The sequence below is a fragment of the Sander lucioperca genome, chromosome 1 (genome assembly GCF_008315115.2).
Source record: "Sander lucioperca isolate FBNREF2018 chromosome 1, SLUC_FBN_1.2, whole genome shotgun sequence".
Taxonomy (NCBI): Eukaryota; Metazoa; Chordata; class Actinopteri; order Perciformes; family Percidae; genus Sander; species Sander lucioperca.
The window spans coordinates 50273729-50296307 of NC_050173.1; the positions used below are offsets into that span (position 1 = coordinate 50273729).

Sequence of the window (22579 nt, forward strand, 5' to 3'; positions counted from 1 at the left end):
TAACTACTATTAACTAATTTATAACTAGTTCAGTCCAGTTGTGGGGTTTAGGGTTGTGAGATAATTAATGAGATAGAAAAGAAGAAATGTAGAGTCATAATTGGTTTTCCCGAATCTTTGATTTTTTATAAATTAAACATTGGATACTTTTTCTCTTCTGGCCTTCAACAGAGGCTATCTGAGAAGTTTGGAGAGGAAATCTCTCTTTTTCTGCTAACAACTCATAGATGTGACAAAGAGCCCCAACAGGGACCTAGTCACAAGCCTTACAGGTTAGGAACCATTGGTTTGATCTTCACCAATGCGTTGTATTTAGCTTACCTTTTACCATTTACCATTTTGTTCCACCAACTCCAACCAAGCAGCAACTTCCGGTGCTGAAAGATGACAACTGTTTCTACAATTATTTTATAACTCGCCTGTTTAAAGTATTTTAGTGCTTAAAGTTGTGCATAATTAAGGGTGTGCCACTTTGAGTGACAGATGGGCTGCCGTCAAAAGAGCGGGCTAGCATGGACTGTAGGTTTCATCCCGCCTGCCTCAGCTCCATCCAAGCTCCACCTCTTTGCCCATTTTTGGATAAGCCGGGAGTTAGGCAACATCTACACAGGATTGTCGATGGTTCATTTACCAGATAGTTCCAGTGCTGCTGTAAGTTCCGCTGAATGTCCCACACCTTACACTTTCTTTGTGTTTATGTTAAACTCCGGTCGCGTCGATGAACATCAACCAGAACCTCTGAGCTAGCAAGCTAACGTTACACGCTGAAAATGGCAAATTGTGAACAAAATTTGGATCGTGCAACAAGGCAGGCCTGCTCGGTTCTTTCGGGGAATGATTGTTAAGATTTACAAAGAATATGTTTAAGGCCTTTTCTATCTAACTGGGACGTTTTTGGACCTAATGGTGTGCTGGTGTGTGGTTGTTATGGACATAATACACACAGCGATACACTGGTAAGAGCGAATTACGTATGTATCCATCTAATTTATATAGCTCACATTACTGTATTGTTTGAACAGTTAACTTCATTTAATATTGTATGAGGCGTTTTCTTTTGCGGGGTGCAAATGTTCCACCAAAAGAAGTCCCTCCCCGTGAAGAGCCACCGTCGCTGCGGCCGGAGCTTAGCGCCGCCCAGGACCATTGCGATTTGTTTAAAGAAATGCAAACAACCCCTGACCATTTTTTTCTCCTATCCAGGAGTGTGTGTGTGTGTGTTTGTGTGTGTGGAGGTGCCAGACCTTACTCCGCAGTGCTGTGGAGATAGGTCTGGCAATGCGAGACTGGGCGATATCAGGAGCATCGGGAGCCACCCACTTTCACCTTCATTTTGGCTCTTCAGAAACCTATGGGTCGTCACGGAGACTACGTCCACATTTTATACAGTCTATGACGCCAAACCTCCAGTTTGTAATGAAGGCTTCTGTCAAAAAATTTGAAGTCTCAAGCCCAAGCTGAGAAAAATCTGATGACATCACTATGACATCATCAGGGTAATATCTTTTGCTAGCTCCTCTAGAGCTACATTATACATGTGTCTTTACAGGCTCAGTAGTTAAACATGTCAAAAAAACATGGAATGCCCATTTAAGACAATAAACTTGACTTAATTTAAAAAAGTAAGCTTTATTAATGCAGAATACAGTACATTATGGTAGGGTAAAGGTAAGGTTAGGTAAAATAATTAGTAAACTTCTAAACTTTTGTGCCCCTCGCTCTGTTGTAAATCTGCCTTTCTGTCCACCTGATTGATCACTTGTTATGTAAGCTTGTGTCTTTGTCACCTGGCTAACATTAGGATCCATTATGCTGCATTTAGTTTGCATAAGTGAGGTCTCAGTGACCCATAAGTTCCTGAAGGGATTTGATACCAAAGAGACAAGCAGACAGGAGGCACAGACACCATTCAGGAAACACACACTATTTTCTACATCACTGCCCAATTTGGATTGATATAAGAGGAGTTAAAGTAATGCTGGCACGATTTGAGCCTCAACATAGCACAGATGGGTTGTGAGTGGAATAACAAAGCTATATGATCGACAGGTTAAATTCCTCAAGGTTTACTGATTCAGGCTCTGTGTATGGAGTGCATTTGGCAGGTTTGCCTTTAAGAAATCATTCATCCATGTCACTAAGTCGTGACGACACAGACTTCTATCTAGAGAAATAAAAAACTATTTTTGAAACACTCCGCACTGCCTTGCAAATCTTGCTGTTAGGGATGATTTAGCGAATAAATTAAGAGTGCATCTATTTCAAAGTGTAGGCGGTGTGTGTGTATATTTCTGATGAAGAGGGATTGGTGGGTGGCATTAGAACTAAATATGCAGCAGTCACTTGCCTTGCCAATCGTTCTATTCATTTGAGTAAAATGGTTTTCCTGGCTGTTTTTCATCAGGGGTTTTATCCTCTTGTACCCTCAGCTGGGAGAGGACTGAGTCATAGCAGTCAAGGAAGCAGGTGGGTGGGAGGCACACAGTGGGTAGGGGGGAGATGAGTAAATTAGAGGACGTGGGTGGTACAGGTTAAGGAGGGTGAATGAAGGAGGTTGTAGTGAATGAAAAAAAGGATGAATGGTGAATACTATAAATCAATTTATTACCTGGTGTTCACCAGTCACCAAGAGAAATCCTGTCTGCAGCAGAGCATAAAACCCCATACAAATGATTATGGCTTGCGCTCTATAAGTGCTTTATAATAGCAGGTTCAGCGGTGTCTATCTTGGCAATGGTATTCAATAAACATTGCTCTTATGTACAAGAGACTTTAAAGGTCCAATGTGTAGGAATTTCTCCCATCTAGCGTTGAGCTCATATATTAACTCTCTCGCGCCACGCAGTTCAAAGTACGTGTTACAGCTACGGTAGCCTTCACGCTTCAAAAAGCTGGTCTCTTGCTCTTTTCAATATCCTTTTTCTTTTTCTGGGCGAAGAAGAAGACTTCATGTGACAGCAAAAACGCGAAAGGCGGAGCAGTATATCCTGTATGTCCCTTACCTGCTAACGTATTTCAAGATGGAGCATGAATATGGAGCGTCTACCCCAGTTCATACGAATGCAAATGTAAAATTTCAAGCCAATAGGAATACTTGGAATTGATGGTGGGGGTAAATATTCATGAAAAAGGACAAGTTTGTGAACGGGCAACACATATTTTGATAATGAATAACTAAACACGTTACACACTGGACCTTTAAAGGGGCTGGTAATGGACGGAAAGTTACAGAGGAATTAATATGGACAACAAGTTGAAGGGAGATTGGCCGTCAGCCATAATTATCTCCTCTCACACTTTGGATAGAGGATCGTGTTTCGTGCTTCAGGCTTCTGCTAACTCAAACCTGCTTTTGTTTTCATTTATACTGCAGAGGCTGTGTGTGCCCACAAACCATTCCTATTTTAACTCTGAGGTATGAAAAGATTTGGAAATCTGAACAGATAAAAAAAAGCCATTTACTTGTTTGTTAAACCTGTCGGAAATGATTGTGAGAAGATAGTCAAATCAAATGTGTTGGTCAGAGCATGTGAGAGACAGAAAGAAGGACAGCTGTGTGGGTGATGTTCTCTTTTTGTCTCAGTGAGACTGAAACTGTTTGTTGAGGGTGGACGGGTGAGCAGGCCATTAGGAAAATTGATGTTCATGCAGCTGTGTACACGTGCACGCTCATGCATGTGTGCGTATGCTTGTGCTCTCATACTGCTGCCGTCACTGCAGCCACCTCACTGTGATTCCTCTGTGACTGAAGGCCTGACAACCTCCCACGCGCTCCCCACAAACTCCCCCTGCTCCTCTCGCCTCGTCCCCCTCACTCTCTGTCCTTTGCATTTCGGTCTCCACCTCAACTCAATTTTCCCATCCATATCTCTCTCTCTCTCTCTCTCTCTCTCTCTCTCCACTTTCTTTCTTTCATTTCATCCACCTCTATTCGTAATTTTGTTGGTGCTTGTTTTGCTCTCTCACCCCCTCATTCGCTGTGTGGGTCTTCCCTGTCTTTCGTCATGCTATCTGCGCCCACCTTGCTGCCCGTCTCTGTCTCTATGGAAACTCCAAGTTGACAAGAGTGGCTCAGAGGTCTGTGAGACGCTGATACAGACCCTATTAGATCACATGCTCTCTTTTTCTACCAGAAAGCCACATGCTTCCAACCTTGCGCACACAGGTGCAAGTCTTTAGTGTGTGTAAAAAGATGATGTGTGACTGTGCCACTACCTGCTATCACGCATTAGTCTTGGTGGAAAGAGACGCCCCCATCTCCCATAGTGCCTATGACTTATCAGTGGTGTGAAGTAGGAAGAAAGGATGGAGACAATGTGGGAGTAAGGAGGGAACACTATTGTTTCATTATACTAGGTCTCTTCAATTACTCAGTGGACCACCTGATGCTGCCTCTGCACATATACTCCCATCTGAAGCGCACACACACAAGACACACATGTATACGCACACTCTCTGGCTCCCTCCTCCCCTGTCTCCCCTTTCACTCTCACATCTCACATACTCTTATCCTCCTCACATTCACACGTTGTTGAAGCTGCTGTGTTGCGTAGACCGTGCGTCATTCGGGTCCAAACACATCTGAAGGACAGGTGATTTGTGATAAGAGGCCTCAAACAGACACATTTTCACAGCTTTGGGTCGCTCTCCTGGACACCATCATGATTTGATGGTCACGCTTAAGTGGATCATTGCAGAGCGCAATCATGGGAGGATACGTAAGCTGTACGGCATGTCGTTTAGGGGAAAAAGTGGATATGAGAATGGAGCAAATAGAAACAAAGAAAGTCTCTTTTGAAAGAATTCTGAAGGTTTGTTGAGTTTCCCCTTTATTTTATCAAAACGTACATGAATGAACTACAACAAAGGACTACATTAAAGACATCAAAATGGGTAGCAGAAACAGGGGTCAACAACTGAACACACAGACCCAACCCAGCCCAAGGCCCACCCCATTACACCCCCAGTGCAGTGAGATAAAGACATGCCAATGATGTCTCACATTTAGGCACTTGATTTCCCTACCGAACCATCTTTGGTCATAGTTGCTGTAGCACAGCTTTGAACTTAGATTCAGGTTTGAGGTGGATTTGGAACTTGTTCCGTGTTGATTCTGACCTGAATTAGAGGATGCTGATTTATGCTGAGAGGAGTCACACAAGTTTAAAATTGAATTCTTTCGGTTTAGACAGATCCGCATCTGCTATGTTTAGAGATGACCCAAAGATGGTTATAACCTGACCACCTCCACAGAGTAAACTTTAGCATTAAACAAATCAACACTTACTTACTTACTTACAGTACTTCACATGATTACAGAAAGGACTCTACGAGGGAAAGGAATCAAGCACTACATCTTAACACAATTTACCTGAAAACAATGCAGTGTATCTGCACACAATATACTGTGATCAATACGCTGTACAGTCTACTGCAAAGGCATTGTTGTTGACATTTTTCTGTAGGATTTAACCAGTCTGTTTAGCACTGAGTATTATCTTCTGCAAAAATAGATCAATTTTTATTAAATTAAAAGCCTTTGCTTTGACTTCAGGATGTGATCTATGTATCAGCTACTCATGCATTGTCCAACTCTGTGTGCATACAGTAGGTTTGTTCGCGTGTAAGTATGTGTGTGTTTTTGTGTCTAAGTGTTGTGCATGCATGTGTGTGTACTGACATAAGTACTGTACACACTGGTAGACCTGTCCCTCAGTATTTATTTTTCAGAATACACCCCTTCAATGAAGGATTAACAAAGTTACATTAAACAGTTTAAGAAGCATAGTAGTCACACAGTATTTGGCAGTGAGAGAACAGTCCTAATTTATCCATGCACAATATCAATATCAACCACAGGCAAGGTCCACATTCTGAACAAACCCATTAAGAACGACACAGTAAGAACATGAAAAGATTACAAGAATTCAAGACCCTGGAAGTGTGAGTTTTGTGTGTGTGTGTGTGCGAGTGTGTCCATACATGTGTGTGTGTGTGTGTGTGTGTGTGTGTGTGTGTGGAGTGTGTCCGTGCATGTGTGTGAATGTCAACAGCACAAATGGTTTCCCAGGGAGACCAAAGGGCTATGACTCATGCAGTGCATAAAGCATTTTCTGGAATCTTAACAATATCGGAAGAATTATTATTTTCCCACAAAGCCCAGATAATTACATATAATCATATTAGAACCTTACAGAGTACTCAGGGAGTTTACTGTAAAAACCCACTCAATCCCACCCCCATAGGTCTATTATAGACCAAACAGTTTATCCCTGGATTATATTTCCATTCTCCAGCTCTTTCCTCATGGAAAGCACCTTCCCCTTGCTCGATTGTGTGTTTTGTGTAATTACGTGTGTTTGTGTGTGTGTTTTAGACTAGTCCAGTCTGCGTGTGCAGGTGCAAGGGGTACGGTTGGTAAAGCAGAGTTGATCCCCCTTGGGGTATGTAGTAGCTGCAGTAGCTGGGTTCTGCTAAATAGGGGGCACTGTGATCAGCCATGTACGGAGCGGGCTGGTAGAAGCACGTTACGTGGTCTGTGTTGGGGATAATGTTCTGCTCTCCGAGAACCTTCAGTGCCAGCACTGTGATCATGTTCAGCGTCTGACGCCTCTCATGGCCCATCAGACACACTGTGCTGTCGTCGACCACGCGACGCAGCGTCATCAGGTACTGGTACTTGCTTCTCTCCTCGCCGATAAAGTGGTTCTTCAAGTAGGACAGGATCTTCCTCTGTTGCTCCTGCACGTCAGGGAAGTCGATAAAAAAGCGCGAGCACATGTAGCGCTCCAGTGTCTTTATCTGAGTCTCGCTGGCCGGTCGGTAATCTCTGACCAACAGGTTGCTGTATTTTAGCAAGCCGCCACCTCGGATCTCCTCAGGGTTCCTGGTAGCGATTAGGCGGTAGCGCAGGTGGTCCATGGCCGCCTCAAAGTCACCATACATGCTCTCTGCCAGGACCTCGACAGCAGGGACCGAGCAAGATGTCTGAGGAGCACTGCTCTGTTCAGGCACGACTGCGGGTGCCTTAGGGACCTCTTTTCTCTCAGGCACAGGGCTCGGTTCCTCATCGGCTTTTTGAGGGCCCGATTCCCCTGGGCCTTCAGACTGAGAGAGAGGCAGCACATGTGAGCTGGCGCTCGGGATAGTGATTGGAAAAGAGACAGGCTCTGCAACCCGAGGCAACGATGAGATATAATCTTTTCCCTTTATACCCTCCAACTGTAGGAGAGGAATTCCTGGCTGGGGAGAGGACTCTTTAATCTGTTCCTCGCTGTCTGTGTTCACTATCAAAGGCTCCATGTCTGAAGATACCTGAGGTACAAGGTCCTCTGACTCCACCGGCGGAGTGAGGCAGAGGAGGGGAGGGCTGAGGCAGGGGGAAGGGGGGCTAAGACAGAGTGGAGGAGGACTGGGGCTAAGCATTGGAGGAGTGAGGTAAGGAGGTGAGCTGAGGCAGGATGAGGTAGGGCTTAAACTCAGGGGTGGAGAGCTGAAGCTTGTGGCAGGGCTGTTCAGTGGCAGAGATGCGAGGCAGTGAGAGGGAGGGGTCAGACATGGGGGAGGGCTGAGGCTGGGGGGCGAGCGAGTGAAGCAGGGAGGGGAAAGACTGAGTACAGGAGGGGTGAGACAGCAAACAGGAGGGGTGACACATTGGGAAGAGGAGGGAGAACTAAGTGTGGTCTCTTGTTGGCAGCCGTTTGGCTGATTCAAGTCCATCTTTTTGGTTTGTGGTTCTCTGATTTCATCTTCATCACTGAGCTCAACTTCTGAGGTATGTATAGGATCTGGGGTGTTTGAGCGGGACGTATCAGTGTGTGAAACTAATGTGTCCACTGAGTCAAGAGGCTCTGATTGTTTGGGTGCACAGGCGGTTTCACTAGGGGAGGGCTGGCTTTGTTCATCACAAGCCACATGTGTAGATGGTGTCTCTTTCACGCTCTGAATACTCGTCTCACATGATCTCTCTGTGATTAGCTGAGGCGGTGGGGGCTCTTGAGGTAAAGTAGACATGGGATCCACAGCAGAGGTGAAGATTATATCAGGGGCTGGATCAGGGGCTAAGGTAAGGTCTAGATTGGAAGCTAGGTTACTGGAAGGGGTAGGTTCAGGCCCAGGGTTTGTTTCAGTAGAAAAACTGGTTGGTCGGGTAGTTGTAGGTTCTGAACTGGGAGCTGTTGGCTCTGGATCAAAGGCTACCTCAGGTTCAGATTCAGGTTCAGGTTCAGGGCTAGGGCAGGGGTTTGGAACCAGACAGGGCTCTATGACAAGTTCGCTTTCAGAGACTGGACTGGGGTACGGATTGGGGGTTACCTTCCTACACATCCTGCGAGGGGGTTTGGGAGAAGAGTGTTTAAGCACCACCATGTGAGAAAGTCTCTCTGAGGCCTTACAAGAGGGAGAAGAGGAGGTCTTTTTGTCAGAAACAAGGCTGGCTGGTGCAGGTAAATTATCCTGAGTATCTGGAGGGCTGACGGCATCAAGTGTGTTAGGTGTTTTATCTGATTTATCTGTGTGTAGTGTGCTGTGGATCTCCGGTATATCATGTGTGCCAGCAGGCTCTGTGTTGTAAAGTGTAAGGGATATGCAAGAGGCGGAGCAGGAACAATCGATACTCTGTGTGTCTTCTACATTTTTAGCTTCTGATGCTAAAATCTCTTCTGTCATTTCACTTATTTCTGTCTCCTTATTTCTCTGTCCTTGCTCACCAGTCTCTGTTTCTACTTTTCTTTCATCTGCTAACTGTGTCTCTGTCTCTGCATGTGAAGGTGTGCTGGAGTCGGGAGCTTGTTGTGTTTTGTCTTTCTCATCGCTTCTCTGATCCTCACTGAAACACTCAGACAAGTCTTCGCTGTGACATTCTTCTGCCAGGTTTGGAGACTCTGTCTGGGTTTTATTTGAGCTCTTTGGCGGCTCGGACTGTCCTGTTTGCTCTGTAAGTTCATTCTGTTCATCAGGGGGTTTTGTGTGGTTGGACTGTTCATTGAGTCCAACCATTGAGGCAGAGAGTTCCTTGGGATTTGAATGTGCTGGTTGTTGGCCATCACATGTCTTGGTTTGCTCTGACTGTTCTACCTCTGTCAAACATGTGGACATGTCAGAGAGCTCTGGCTCGTGTCTGAGTTCAATCTGAGCTGATGGTTCAGCTTTCACAGAAGTTTGTTTCTTTTCTGACAAAACGTTTGGAGACGTCTGGTCCGAGGAGTCTGTCTCATTGAAGGTGTCTCTGTGTCCTGACACTTCTTTCAGAGCCACGGGTGTTTTCTCTTTGTTGTGTTTTTCAACTGTGGAGTCTTTTGTCTGGTTTGAATGTTCAGCGTGTTGTGAGAGTTCTGTCTGGGACTCCTTTTCATGCACCTCATCTCTCTGTTGTGTCTGGCTGATATGTGACCCCTCTTTGCTGGATGAGTCTCTACCAGAGGTCTTCTCTGTTTCCAGAGCAGTGGCCTGTTGGAGCAAAGAGGGAGAGTCTTTATTCTGATGGGCTGCAGGCTGGTCCATTAGATCAATGGTATTGTTCTTATGGGGGGACTCCTGCTGCATGTAGGACTCCAGGAGACGATCCAGGATGATCTGGAAGGAATCAACGCTGAACTCAAACTGCCGCCTCAGCATGCTCACAAATTTGAGCTCCAGGTTTTTGCCACTGTTGTTTGAGAGCGAGATGAGGCTCCAGCGGTCGTGCTCAGTGAAGACCTTGACCATTTTCTGGACGTAGGCCTCCTTCATTGTGGCGCTGCTGATCCGCTCCCTGTTGACCCCAGCAGGTAGGCAGTCCAGCAAGCAGCCCAGCACTGACTCCTTGATCACCTGGGAAGACAAAAGGTCAACAACATGACAGCTGCAACTAACGACAATGCAATCCGAATGCAATTTTGCTTTTAACATTGAACTGAATTTGTGATGCTCTTGTGGTTTAGTTTTCTGTATAATGCAGTTACAATTATTAAAGCTAGTAATATTGATTCACACTAATGGTAAAGGGTGTGGATTGCAATAACATCATAATCAATACAGCACCATAAAAAATCAATATTGCAACACCATAGAGATAGTAAAGATTCAGTGTCATCCTCAAGGATATTACAGCAGAATAAAAGCAGGTTAATGCAGGGGATTGAACCATAATACTCCACTCTTATTACATTAACCTGCTTCCTTTTCCAGTACAGTAATCATACCTGGAACTCCTCCTGACTGGGCAACTCTACTCCAAAGATGATGTCCAGGTCCTTGTAGCTGGTTCCGTTGTCTCGGACGAGGACGTGGCTGGCCGTGGAGCCGTTCAGGCGAACATCTCTCACTGTGATTCCCAGCTTCTGCAGCCGGGCCCGCACAGCTATGATGATGTCTCGGGGACGCAACTCCAAAGTGGGGAAGTTCCCGCGGCCGTGGATTGGAACCACCTCTGACAAAACCTGATGGAGGACCTCCACCTGCTCAGTGTTCAGGCTGTGGAACCGCTGACTGGGTTTAGTTTCAGACATGCTGCTGCCCTGAAAAGAGGGAAGGAGGACGACAGCGAGAGTTTATTACAACTCCCATACAAATTGTGTTATGTGTTTAACTCTCTCGCTCTCTCTGCTTCACACACACACACACACACACACACACACACACACACACACACACACACACACACACACACACACACACACACACACTCCCTACCAGTCTGCTGTCTGCAAGTCACAGCTTGGCTGACAGCTTTTCCACAATGCTAATGTAACTGCTGTGTTGACAGGCTGACACATGGAGCGATCCACATACTAGATGTGCTTTGAATACATTTTTTCCACTGCTCAACCAGATCGCCACAAATTAAGAGAAAGTGTTTGACTGGAATCACAGAATCAGAAACATATTGAGTTGTTCACTACCCAAGACTTACAGTATATCACACCAATTAGTCCCTTTATTTGCACTCCATCTCAGATAGATACAATATCTGGATCAGTTAAAAACATTACACTGAATAACAATAAAAACAATGTTTAATATAGCCTATACTATAATAAATTATTGTATAAAATACTAATAACAATAATAATAATAATAATAATAATAATAATAATAAGTATGTAAATACCAAGTTAATGATAATAGTTATAATTTTGATAATAATGACATGTAAAAGCAGACTAAATCTTTGTTTATTGATTGTTTCCACCAGAAGAGCAAGGGTTAAGCCAAATGAGTCATCACCAGCAGACTGCATTAATCACACCAACGTCACTAATTAAAGACACACATCTGTTGTTTTTGTGTCAGTGTGTGCAGCACGATGATTTGTATGCCTTACAAACAATGACTGACACACATTCATGTGAGTGCACACAAGCTTTCATGTAACACCTTTGTAAAGTGGAACACAAATTGGAACAAAGTGGGATTTAATATCAGCCAATTATGTCTGTTTGGCTTCCACATGTGTAATCCTCCTGGCAGTTACGCACACAGCCTCTGCATCTAGACTCCCATCAATCAATCTCTACAAACTAGACACCGTTTTCAATAGACCAAACAACATTTGCCTAACCAAGTCAGTCAGAATAGTCTGTTATGTGATTGAGTGTGTGTTTGCGGGCGCATGTAAAAGTGTTTCAGGGAGTGAGCGCTTGTGTTTGAGTGTGCATCTGTGGTTCATAGCAGCCCATTATGATCTTTTGTTGGCTTTAATCAATAGCCGTCAGTCAGAGCTGCAGCTGAATGCTGCTGATTGCTATGATTTGTCGATACCAGCAGGGCAAACATTGGGATACTAATGAGCAGTAATGGGATGCTTTCTGGTAGCAGTTTGTCAGACATCAGAGAGCTATACTCTGTAATAACCACAAACAATGTATTATAGGGAGCGTTTATAAATATTCTAATCCATGTTGCACACATTTCAACAAAGACTAAATAACAGCACTTTACTCCATAGCATCTGCAACGCTTAAAAAGAACCGAGTATGCTTACCAAGAAGACAAAGAAGTTGAGTCTGAAAACACAAAGCTCCTAAAAAATCGGTTGTGGATGAGACATTTCTCTGTGCCACACTTTAAAAAGGTGGACTTGTAATCACACATCCAGAGGCAATAAATATAGTCCCAGGTGTTGACACTGGTCATGTATACAACGAAACAATGTGTTGAGGAGGCAGGGAGACACTGCGGGACTGTTTTCCAGCTAGCCCCTGTATCTCCCCCCTCCCCTTTCGCACTCTTCTGCAAACTTGCAGCCTGAGTGACTCATCCAGGCGTATCGGCTCAGCTTGCACATAATCTATGGCCACTGAAAACCCAACACACACGGAGGGTCTCATATGCACTGGACTAAATCGAAAACAAACACAAAGATGCTCTGTAAACTTAGGTTGCTGTCTCTGGTATACAATCTATGAAGCACTATACAGGAAAACAAACAATTCTGTCCTGTGTATGAACTCTAAGGAAAGCCAGAATAACTCTGTGTCCCTGAATTGTTTTACAATTATACAGTGATTGTATGTAGGCTATATCAATTTCCTTTTTTTCACATCCATTCACTTAAACCGTTACGATCTCATTAACTATGGTAAATACTTAAATAGAAGTTAACAACTCAGTATTTGTCGTGTTACACTACAAAATGTAATGTCTGCTGACCAGATGTATTATACATACAATATGTATATGCATAGGATCTTTGAAGTTCTACTGCTAAACGTGTTCCCTGACAATACTTCTGTAAACAATAATGGGAGTTGTTTCCCTATTAAATAACCACCAACTGGAGTCTTATTTGTATATTTGTATTTTTGTATATTATGTTGATATGTGCCTATATGTATATTGTTGTCTCTATTGTACAGTATGTGTCTATATTACTATCTGTCTACTGAATGTTTACTACATGTCTATTTGTTGAATGTATAGAGAGTTAACACCTACTGAAGTCAAATTCCTTGCATATTTTATGTAAGTATACTTGTCCAATAAAACTGATTCTGATTTTGATTCTGATCTATAGTTTTGTACATTCTGTTTCACAGTCCACCACTGCCACACATTTACTGGAAGTGATGCGGAGCCCTGCTGGACATCCCTCTGCCCTGCTGGTCTTCTCTTTAATCACCTAATCACCTTTACTCCTGAGATACCAGGTGAGGCCAGTTAACCGCAATTAAGTGCCTGGCAGGATAAAGGGCAGATGTACTTCTGCATGAGGACCAGGATTAAAAACGCATTAAATACAAGCATGCAAGCTCCGTGCAGCCACACAAAACTAAATGATCCAACTTCACAGAGCTGGGGGTTCTTACCTGTTGCTGTAGCATTTGAGGGAGCGACTGGAATGAAACCTGGACCTGGTCCACCGAGCTTCAGTTCCGGAGAGTCTGTGTCTCTTCTACGGGGGGTTGTTTTGCTTTTAAAGTGCCTACCAGCCACTCCGGTCAGACTTGGTGCTGATGAGGATCTGTCTCTTCTAAGGCATGTGAGGATCACATCTGTGCGCGAGTTCATTCGGGCGCTGTCCACGAGCTCGCTTGGTGCTGAAATGAAGACTGAAATGACTCCTCGCGCTCTTGTTTTCTCCTCCGGCCGCCCGGAGCGTAACGCAGTTTCCATAGCGACCTGCCGTCATTCAGTTATGACTGGGGTGTGTGTGTGTGTGTGTGTGTGTGTGTGTGTGTGTGTGTGTGTGTACACACAAAAATTATGGGGAAGTTGTGTGGCGCGCGGGGCGTTGCAAGTGTAATCTAATTTGAATATGTGTGCCAGCTCCATGTGTATTACAAATAAAAGTTTAAAATAGGTCTACGAGATACATTTAGAACCGAGATGGAACTTGTAGCTAAAGCTTGACTGTAGGCCATACAGGCTGAATGGAGAAGTGTGTCTAAAATGGACAGTGTGTCCCCTCAAACGTTGCGACATATGGCTGTGTGCTGGGGTTGAGGTCCAGGACTATGTTTGTTTTATTCAGCTAACTGAAAGGGAGACAACCTTTGGAGAACGTTGGGGAACGTTTCTGAAACACTTCTCATTCACTTCTTCACTCTCCATTACGCACAATTCTGGTTTAGTGCTGTGTCCATACAGAGTATCAGCAGCACACAGTATGAGTCATCCATGCTGCTTCCCCCCCCCTCCCCCGACCTAGCCGTTAATCCCCCCCAGGCCCCTTCGGCGGGCCTATGCACGCACACACACACAACCTTTTTCCCTCTGGACAACAGATTTGATATTTTCCCCTCATGCTGCATTTTCTTGCTGTCTGTTCCATCTCTTTAACAACAACTAGCCTAAATCCCTTAAAGTACTCACAGGTCAGTACAGGATACTATTCTCTCCATGCAGAACTCTACAACAACGGTTAGCCTGCCCTACATGTTACATACTCGTCGTCAATGCATCAGAAGTAAAGGGAAAGAAACGGGATTAAAAGCAAACAGTGAGTGGTTTTGGTAGAAAAAGGTCAATGTATCCCTCACAAAAAACACACACAGACGACGTCACTAGACGTGTACTACAACCTACCGATACCGGGTACAAACTATTTTTAGCCTGGGTGCAACTTGTCTGCTTTGGACACGCATGCCCGTCCACCTCTCAAACGGTCGTGACGTAGGAGGCGCGAGCTCGCTATGCCAAATCGTGACCGTGTGACGACGGTGAAAGCGATTGTATTCAAAGATAAACATAAATCAAGATGGTTCCCATGTTTAGCCATCTGTCTTGTAAATCGATGCAGTACGGACGACGGGTCATATCACGCATGTGTCTAATATTATGTTATTTATTTATAATTAGGCTAGAAGTATAACTCAAAACTGGTCAAATTAGAAGAAAAATCGCAAACAGGCAGTACTGCTTCAACGTCACCGTGCTGCGCATGCGTCACATGACACGGCCGCATTTACAACGTTTCTTAAACGGTTTACAAAGTAAGCTCTTACTTGAATAAATTACAAAACTCTTCCGATGGAAAAATACGTGTCAACAATTACAAGATAGTCGTTTTGACTGCAAGACAAATGCGATACTGCCGTTCTACCTAACTGATTTCAAGCAAATGCGGAAGTACGCACAAGTGAAGCCTCTTGTCTCGCTAGAGTTGCGAAGATACGCTAGCTTAAAAAAAAACAAAAACAAACAAACAACTCTGGGAAATAAGTGAGTGGCTGGATGCCACTTTATATCTGTACATAACCAGTCCAGAGTGTTTGTCTTAGAAAGAGACCTTCATCATGTCGAATATGGAGAGTATCCTTTCCTGTGTAGTCTAACATGCATAACGGTAGATACAGTTAGCTACCTAGCAGTAGCAGTAGCAGAAACGTTAGCTAGCCAAATGTAAGAGGGGTTTGGTAGCTAACGTTAATCTTGTTATGTAATAGCTTGCAACTTCTGCCCAGTCATTCAGTGATGAAGGAGTGGGCTTGCTTAACTCGTTTGATGACTCTTTGATTACATGTTCAACGTTTGTCTTGCCTGCACTGCCTTGGGTTGAATTAGCTCGATGTCTTTAGGTGCTTCTGATTATATTCAGTAGTATAACTCAAATGTATTACCATTAACGTTATTAAGTTCAACCATTCCTTGACTAGCCATACAGAACACCTGTTTAACCTCAAGTTTGCTACCAAGGAGCTACAACGCAACTCCAAGAAATGTGACAAAGAAGAAAAGGCAGAGAAGGCTAAAGTGAAGCAGGTTGACTTGTTAAATTGTATATTATTTATTATTGGAGACCAAGATCCAGGGACAAGCTGGGCTACAGTGCAGCTATACTCAAGTGGTGTAGTCTAATGTATTGTAGTGGGTATACTGTGCTGTATATATATATATGTATGGGCCAGAATGGGGGGGCGGTGAGGTCTGGGTGTCCTCCCCCAGGGAAATTCTGAGCATCAAAGACTTAATTTCCTGCATTTTGATACACTTTTTTGCACCAATTCACGGCTGAAATACCTTTTATTTAGCCTATGCAAAGAAAAAAAACACATGACAATTCAAAATATGTCAAAAATATGATGGAAAGTATGTTGTATGTCATTGCACATTTTACATATCATATATGGAAATCCTGGAGCTTTCTTTATACTGCGTTTACCTGCGTATCACGTAGACTACATCCCTGGCTATACTCTTATCTTTCTTTTGTTTCTCAGGCTATCCAGAAGGGTAATATGGAGACAGCCAAGATCCATGCAGAGAATGCCATCCGTCATAAGCATCAGTCCATTAACTTCTTGAGGATGAGCGCACGTGTGGATGCTGTGTCTTCAAGGGTCCAGACTGCTGTCACTATGAACCAGGTCAGCCTTGCTTTCTGATGTTATGTAAAGCAAGTAAATGATTACCAGTGAAAAACACATACCCAACCTGTTGACTGCAGTCACACATTCATTTTTCAAGATAACCTCTTATTCAGAGTGTTGGCAGGTCATTTCAAGTAGAGAACATGAGCATAAGTTTGTACTGTTTGCTGTAGTGAAAAATTAACTCTACCACAAATGATAATTCCACCATGTTTCCTACATTTAGGTGGTTGTATTTACATTCACTTACCTGGTCAGCATTGTTAACTTCTTTTCTTTATGATTGTTTTTGTGTTCATTTTCTGCCTTTATTGGATTGCAATCATAGAAAGAGATGAATGAAATGGTCAGCATCTTAACCCCTAAGCCACAGGGCCAACCACCCAACCGACATCGTAACTTCTGAAAACAGCAGACCCAGTAGCCATCCACTTCAACCGTCTCCCGCCTCCTTGCTAATCACTGGCAAAGATGTAGAAATCACATGACTTTTACCTAAAACCGCTGTAGCAGACATAGATATTCATATTCACCAGATATTTCACTGTGCATGTAGTTTTTAAAGTGTATATTTTGAAAATTGCATCTAATTTCAGAAGGTAAAGAGCCGCAGAGTGTGAAATGATTTCAGGTTACAAAAGTCCAAAGTAGTCCTCCACTCAGTCACAAGTCCTACACAAAGGAGACAGGCAGAGGGAGAGTGAGCAAAAAAGGCAAGCAGACATGCAAACAAAAAGCCACCAATTACATAATGTCATTAGGCTATTAGCTTCTTGCTCTTATGAGAGAGTGACAGCCTCTTTAAATGGCTTTAATTCCAGTTCACTATAGAACAGGCATCATTCCATAGATTATAACTTAATAGCGTCTATAGAAATGGAAGCACCCACAGTGTGAGGTGGTATAGCTGAAAAACACCTCTTTATGTTGTTGTACTACTGCTGCCTGTCTCAAAAACATGAACACAATATGCTTGATAATAAAACCCTCTACTATAATTTGATCAACTACTGGTAAATTGGTTTTACAAGATTAAACCTTAATCAGAGCCATTTTTGGAATATTAGGGATGCTTTTCAGATGAGAGGTAGTCATGACAAAATATCTGTTTACAAAGCTAAAAGCGACACCTAGTGGAAATATAAGGGAACAGCACTTCAAGCGTTGCCATGTCTACAGCCACCTGCCTGTCTGACTTCACATGCCCTGATCCCGTTTTTGAATCCAAAAACCAATAAGACGAGTAAAAAGAGAGAAGACTACAGAGGCTTCAACACTTTATTTGATGTGTATTTTGCCCAGGTATCTAAATCCATGTCTGGAGTGGTCAAGTCCATGGATGCCACACTGAAAAGTATGAACTTAGAGAAGGTAAAAAGTGACCTCATATACACGCAGACAGACACGTACGCATGTTGATTGAGATTTTCGTAATGTTTTTTTTTTTCTTTCTATACAGATCTCTGCATTGATGGACAAGTTTGAAACCCAATTTGAAACTCTGGATGTGCAGACAGCTCAGATGGAAGACACAATGGGCAACACCACCACTCTGACAACACCTCAGGTAACAAGCACTGTCCTCTTACAAGCAGGTAATACTATGCTTATGTGGCTACTTATAAAGGCAGACTTAACCCCAGTGCGACATATTTGTTTAAAATGATTGTTTTTCTTGGCTGGTCCCTAGAATGAAGTGGACACGCTGTTGCATGAGATGGCTGATGAAGCAGGGTGAGTATGGCCCATATCTCCAACATAAATAACAGTAATGGCAACAGCTAAAAACATTGATAGAGGAGAAACATAATACCAGGAAATAAAACAACAAGATAGGTGGCCAGGATAGCCCAGTTGGTAGAGCAGGCGCACATAGATAGAGGTTTATGCCTCGACACAGAAGGTACATGGTTCGAGTCCGACCTGTGATGATTTTTATTTTTATTTTATTGTTTATTTGAAATGGACCATGCATATTTATGAATATTGTTGTATAAAAAACACTATGTGCCAGAATTAGTAAAAATAAGTACTTTTCATCTGCAGTCCCTAGGCAGGTGACATAGGACTGACATAGAGACAGCCAGCAGTCATACAGCACTCATTCACTTTAAATTAAAAGGTACACATAATGGTGACAAATACATTGACAAAAACAAACAGACAAAACAAAACAAAAATACATGATGACAAAGACATTATTCATCCACTTCTACACAGTCCTTTCAGAAAAAATGAGTTTTTTTGTGATTGTTGCGGGCAAAAATCCTTGATTATGCGGCACATTTTCTTAAAAAATGCAATATTTATGCAATTTTATGCGATGAAATTGCGGGAACTTGCAAAAACTGGTTTCATCATGGCTTCATCGCGGGGTTTGCAGCTTTTCGATGATGTTCACGTCGCATAATTACGTCACTTCATAACGTTCCCATGGCAACAGGGGAAAATGGCTGCTCTTGTGTGAAGTAAACGCAACAGTTTTCAACTTTCTGCTAAAATATATGTGACTTTTTTGCAACGAAAATGCGGGGATTATGAAATCATGCAAGCCCTGCATATTTTGCGCAGAAATCGGCAATTTATGCGGCGAAATTTTAAAAAATGCGGCCCCCGCATAAATATGCGGACTTTGGCTGATTATGCATTGAATTATGCGATCGCTAGATTATGTAGCACTTTGTATACCAAACAAGCATACTTGAAATTTTGCATGTCATCCCCCTCTCTCCCCCCTTTCATAGAGCTGTCCTATTCATTAAAGGTGGGAATGCCCAAAAAAAATCTTTAAAAAAAGACACTGAATGAATTGTACTAAAAGCTTTATTAAATGACTGTCCCATAAAAACATAGGAACGTACCATATTCATAGTTTACTGTAACCCAAGGAGCTAAGCAGCCACGCAGAAATGATAGTAAAAAGGGTTTTCTTTTCTTATTTCTTTTTCTAGGTTGGATCTCAACCTGGAGCTTCCTTCAGGCCAAATCTCATCACTGGCTTCATCTGTGGCATCAACAGAGCAGGTAACACAGCCACTCTTATCCTTATGCTATCGCTATATTTGGTGTTTTATATCCCAGAATAGAATTCATACATAATCTTTATGGTCTTTGGCAGTCTCACATGAGTTAGCGTCACGCAAATTTCAAGTTATACTCCACGGAAACGCTCGACTCCTGCACGATTGAAAGGTTATTTTTCGGAACAGTGTCTGTTGCTGGAATTATGCACAGTATGTAAGCTTCAATGAGGACATATTTTCACAATGAACAAAACTATGAAATGATCCACCGACACATCTCAAAACACTCCTGCAGTCCAATACACGTCTCCACTGTTGATCTGTATGATCAACATGTTCAAAACAATAACTGTTTTCACCAAAACAGAGCTTTGGAACTTGATGGAGTAATAGTGTGACACAGAATCAGCCTTTTTCACCTGAACAAACACTGTTTGGACCATTGTGGTCATACGAGTCAACAGCTGAAAGGTGGACTATGTGGCAGGAAGTGTTTGAGTTGTTTCCAAAAAATGTTTTGATACGTTTTCCGTTATGCCGAGCCGCCATTGGAATCCATTGTTACCAACATAATTCAAGTGAACCACAGCCGCTATCTGTGTATGACATTTATTTATTTATTTATTCATTTTATTTGTTAGGGACCATGTACAATTTTTAACATAAATGTTGCCATTTGATGCATTGTACCAGAGTTAGCCTTAGGCTAATTTACATCTGCAGTCCCCAGGCAGGGCACAATTTTTTAAGGCCCCTGCCCTCACTGTGTTACCTGTTTTGTGTTGTTATCAGGATGAGCTCTCCCAGAGGCTGTCCAGACTGCGAGACCAGGTGTCATAATGATGTCGAAACTAACAAGACCGGGAAGAGGGAGAAGAGCAGGAGAAGCAAGAAGAGACAGGGAGTAAAACAAAAAGTGGAGAATAAAGCACAAAAGGTGCCATGTGCCTGAAAGTTGTGCGTTGTAGGTTTGTTCTGTCATGAGAAGTAAAGGAGCTGTCTAACAGCAGAAACTATTCACAGTCCTGACATTAAGTGCATCACATGCAGTTCTTCCATATTAATCTTCATTGGAACACTCATATTTAAAATGTTTTGTGATTATTTATTAGCCCAGCAATAGGACACTGCTGTGCTGGCATGTTCTTTATTTTAAGGTGGTACACCTTAGACATATTTCTGAATGGGAATTTCTTGCACAAAAAAACAAACAATTGTGTACTACTTAATAGCCAATACCTCATTCCAAAGTTGTTATACACTATGTATAAAGTTCAAAGAGCAATATTTATTATTTATTTGTGTATTTATTAACTGCCAGCGTTACTGACTGATTGTTAAGAGCATGCTTGTAATGTAACTGTTATGTCCTACCTGCATGACTGAGGATGTGGGGACCTCTGGAATTGATACCTTGCCGCTTTCTGTTTTAGCTGTAGTGCTGAAACTCAAAGGTATTTTATTTATATTTTATATATATATGGTAGGGCTTATTGTAAATGGTTGCCTCGTACATGCTTTGAAGAAAGCTGGAATATCGTTGATTTTCTGCATGTATTGGTAACAACTCTAGTGGCTCAGCGTGTATAGACAGAGAGTCATTAAAAGAGTTTTCAACATGTTTTACTTGTCATGTTTTTTTGTCAGTTTATAGCTGTGTTTTGGGCAATGTATGCATCCCCGCATGCCTCTCTGTTTCCATCTTACCCCTCCTCTTTCTCTCCTCCAACAGGGAACAGATGAGAGGTCAGAGGTGTCACCTGTAGAGGAAGCGGCCCTCTGCTGCTCGCATGCCAGTGCCTCATTACACACACACACACACACACACACAGTTCACCATATCCCAGGGGGGAGGCGAGACTCAGCTGGGAGCCATTACAGGTGCTGCCCAAGCGCACACACACACACACACACACACACACACACACACACACACACACACATGAACAGCCCCGTAGCTGATGGGAGTCCTCTGGAGTGACACTCAGTCACCTCTGACCCTTTTTGTGTCCTTCCTAATCATCATCAGCGCACACTTAACTACATTCACAATCATCATCAGTGCCCCCAGACTTACACAAGTCTCTATTTTGCCTATTACGCACATACTTCTTCAAGTCCTCAGTCGTTGGAGTTATCCGAAAAACGCTGACCCCGGTGATCCAGCAGCTGTCAGTCATTTCTGCCAGGAGTTGGATCACCTAAAATTAAAATTCTCTCTGTCCCTCTGCTGTCACAGTCACAAAATCTATTTGGTAAGTTTTGTTTAAAATTTATTTTTAACCTTCAGTGGCCTACTCTTTAAGTATGATTAAACACGGAGAGTCTATCATGGCCTATTTTTCTCTGTGCATCTCAACATGTGTGCAGGGATGCTTCCTACAGATGTGCTGGAGATGGTTCCTGTACGAGCACTGCTCCGGGGGAAACCTGTGTTTGTATATGCGTGTGTGTCAGGTGTTGCGGGTGGCTTTCCTCCAGTGCCGTCAACACCTTGTCTTGGTTCCTAGAGGAACGGTACTTGCTGACAGGCAGGGATCCGGTGGGCCGGTGGTCCTGTCCCTGTGGCCGACCTGCCTGCTTCTGCACGGTGGGGGGGAGCTCTGCTCACACACACACGGTGAAAAAACTCTAATTGCAACAGACTACTACATGATTCACACACAGGAAATGAAACAGTATGTCCAGACAGTTGATGATGAAAAAGATACATGTTGCCAAAGCACAGATCTTTATCTTGAGAATGAAGTTGAATATCTATTTTAAAGGGCTGTCATTGCTGAATAATTTCCATCAGGTTTTAGAAACAACTATGTGATGTGATGCTTAAAGGAAAATAGGGACTGTTCACCAGGAACACTTGCCGTTGTTTATTTTAAATTAATTGATGTCAGCCTTTAGTCAGCCGGACATGCAAAAATGTGAAATGTGTCTGCAAACAACCACATCATTAAATGTACAGTATATAATAAGAATAAAGCTTCTATTAATAAATGAACAATGAATGACTATTCACTTGCGTTTCGAGCGATTTTTCGAGCAGTTCCAGTTTCTCACATGAGATGATTTGCTGCTTTTATTTGTCGTGTCATTGTAAACTGAATATCTTCGCTGTAATCTAAAAAAATGATTGCACATTTATCAGTGAATGAAAGTAATCGTTAGTTGTGGCCCTGCTTGCGTTTAAATGTAGCAGGTCTTTGTAGAAAATCCAATTTTCCCTATGGTACCAAATTACATAGTTATTTCTATGAAACCTCCCAAGAA

General features: G+C 42.9%; 2 protein-coding genes across 3 annotated transcripts in view; one reads left to right on the forward strand and one right to left on the reverse strand.

Annotated features, from left to right (window-relative positions):
* The window catches only part of LOC116036629 (formin-like protein 20), a 26610-nt gene extending 12798 nt beyond the window's left edge, over positions 1-13812 (reverse strand). Inside the window, exons 1-3 of one of the 2 annotated variants that reach the window (XR_004101659.2) lie at positions 13287-13812; positions 10182-10496; positions 5706-9810 (exon numbers count right to left, since the gene is read on the reverse strand). Coding sequence is in view for 1 of the 2 variants with exons in the window: in XM_031280230.2 (XP_031136090.1) it covers positions 6373-9810; positions 10182-10496; positions 13287-13301 (3768 nt within the window). In the remaining variant the exon portion in view is untranslated. Of the gene's footprint in view, positions 1-4803; positions 9811-10181; positions 10497-13286 lie in introns of those variants that run through there. The other variant, XM_031280230.2, reaches the window with a different exon arrangement.
* A 1217-nt stretch (positions 13813-15029) lies between these two features.
* LOC116036606 (charged multivesicular body protein 1b-like) lies at positions 15030-20933 on the forward strand. The gene is made up of 8 exons (XM_031280197.2): positions 15030-15231; positions 15584-15681; positions 16140-16286; positions 17592-17660; positions 17749-17856; positions 17980-18023; positions 19241-19313; positions 20105-20933. Exons 1-8 carry the CDS (start codon positions 15216-15218, stop codon positions 20150-20152), a joined length of 603 nt encoding a protein of 200 aa, XP_031136057.1. The 5' UTR covers positions 15030-15215; the 3' UTR covers positions 20153-20933.
* Positions 20934-22579: the final 1646 nt, after the last annotated feature.

Bases quoted from the DNA above. Each gene is read 5' to 3' on its own strand.
- LOC116036606 (XM_031280197.2), top strand. The intron at 15,682-16,139 runs GTTGACTTGTTA...TTTGTTTCTCAG, and splicing joins AGAAGGCTAAAGTGAAGCAG to GCTATCCAGAAGGGTAATAT. The intron at 17,661-17,748 runs GTAAAAAGTGAC...CTTTCTATACAG, and splicing joins AAAGTATGAACTTAGAGAAG to ATCTCTGCATTGATGGACAA.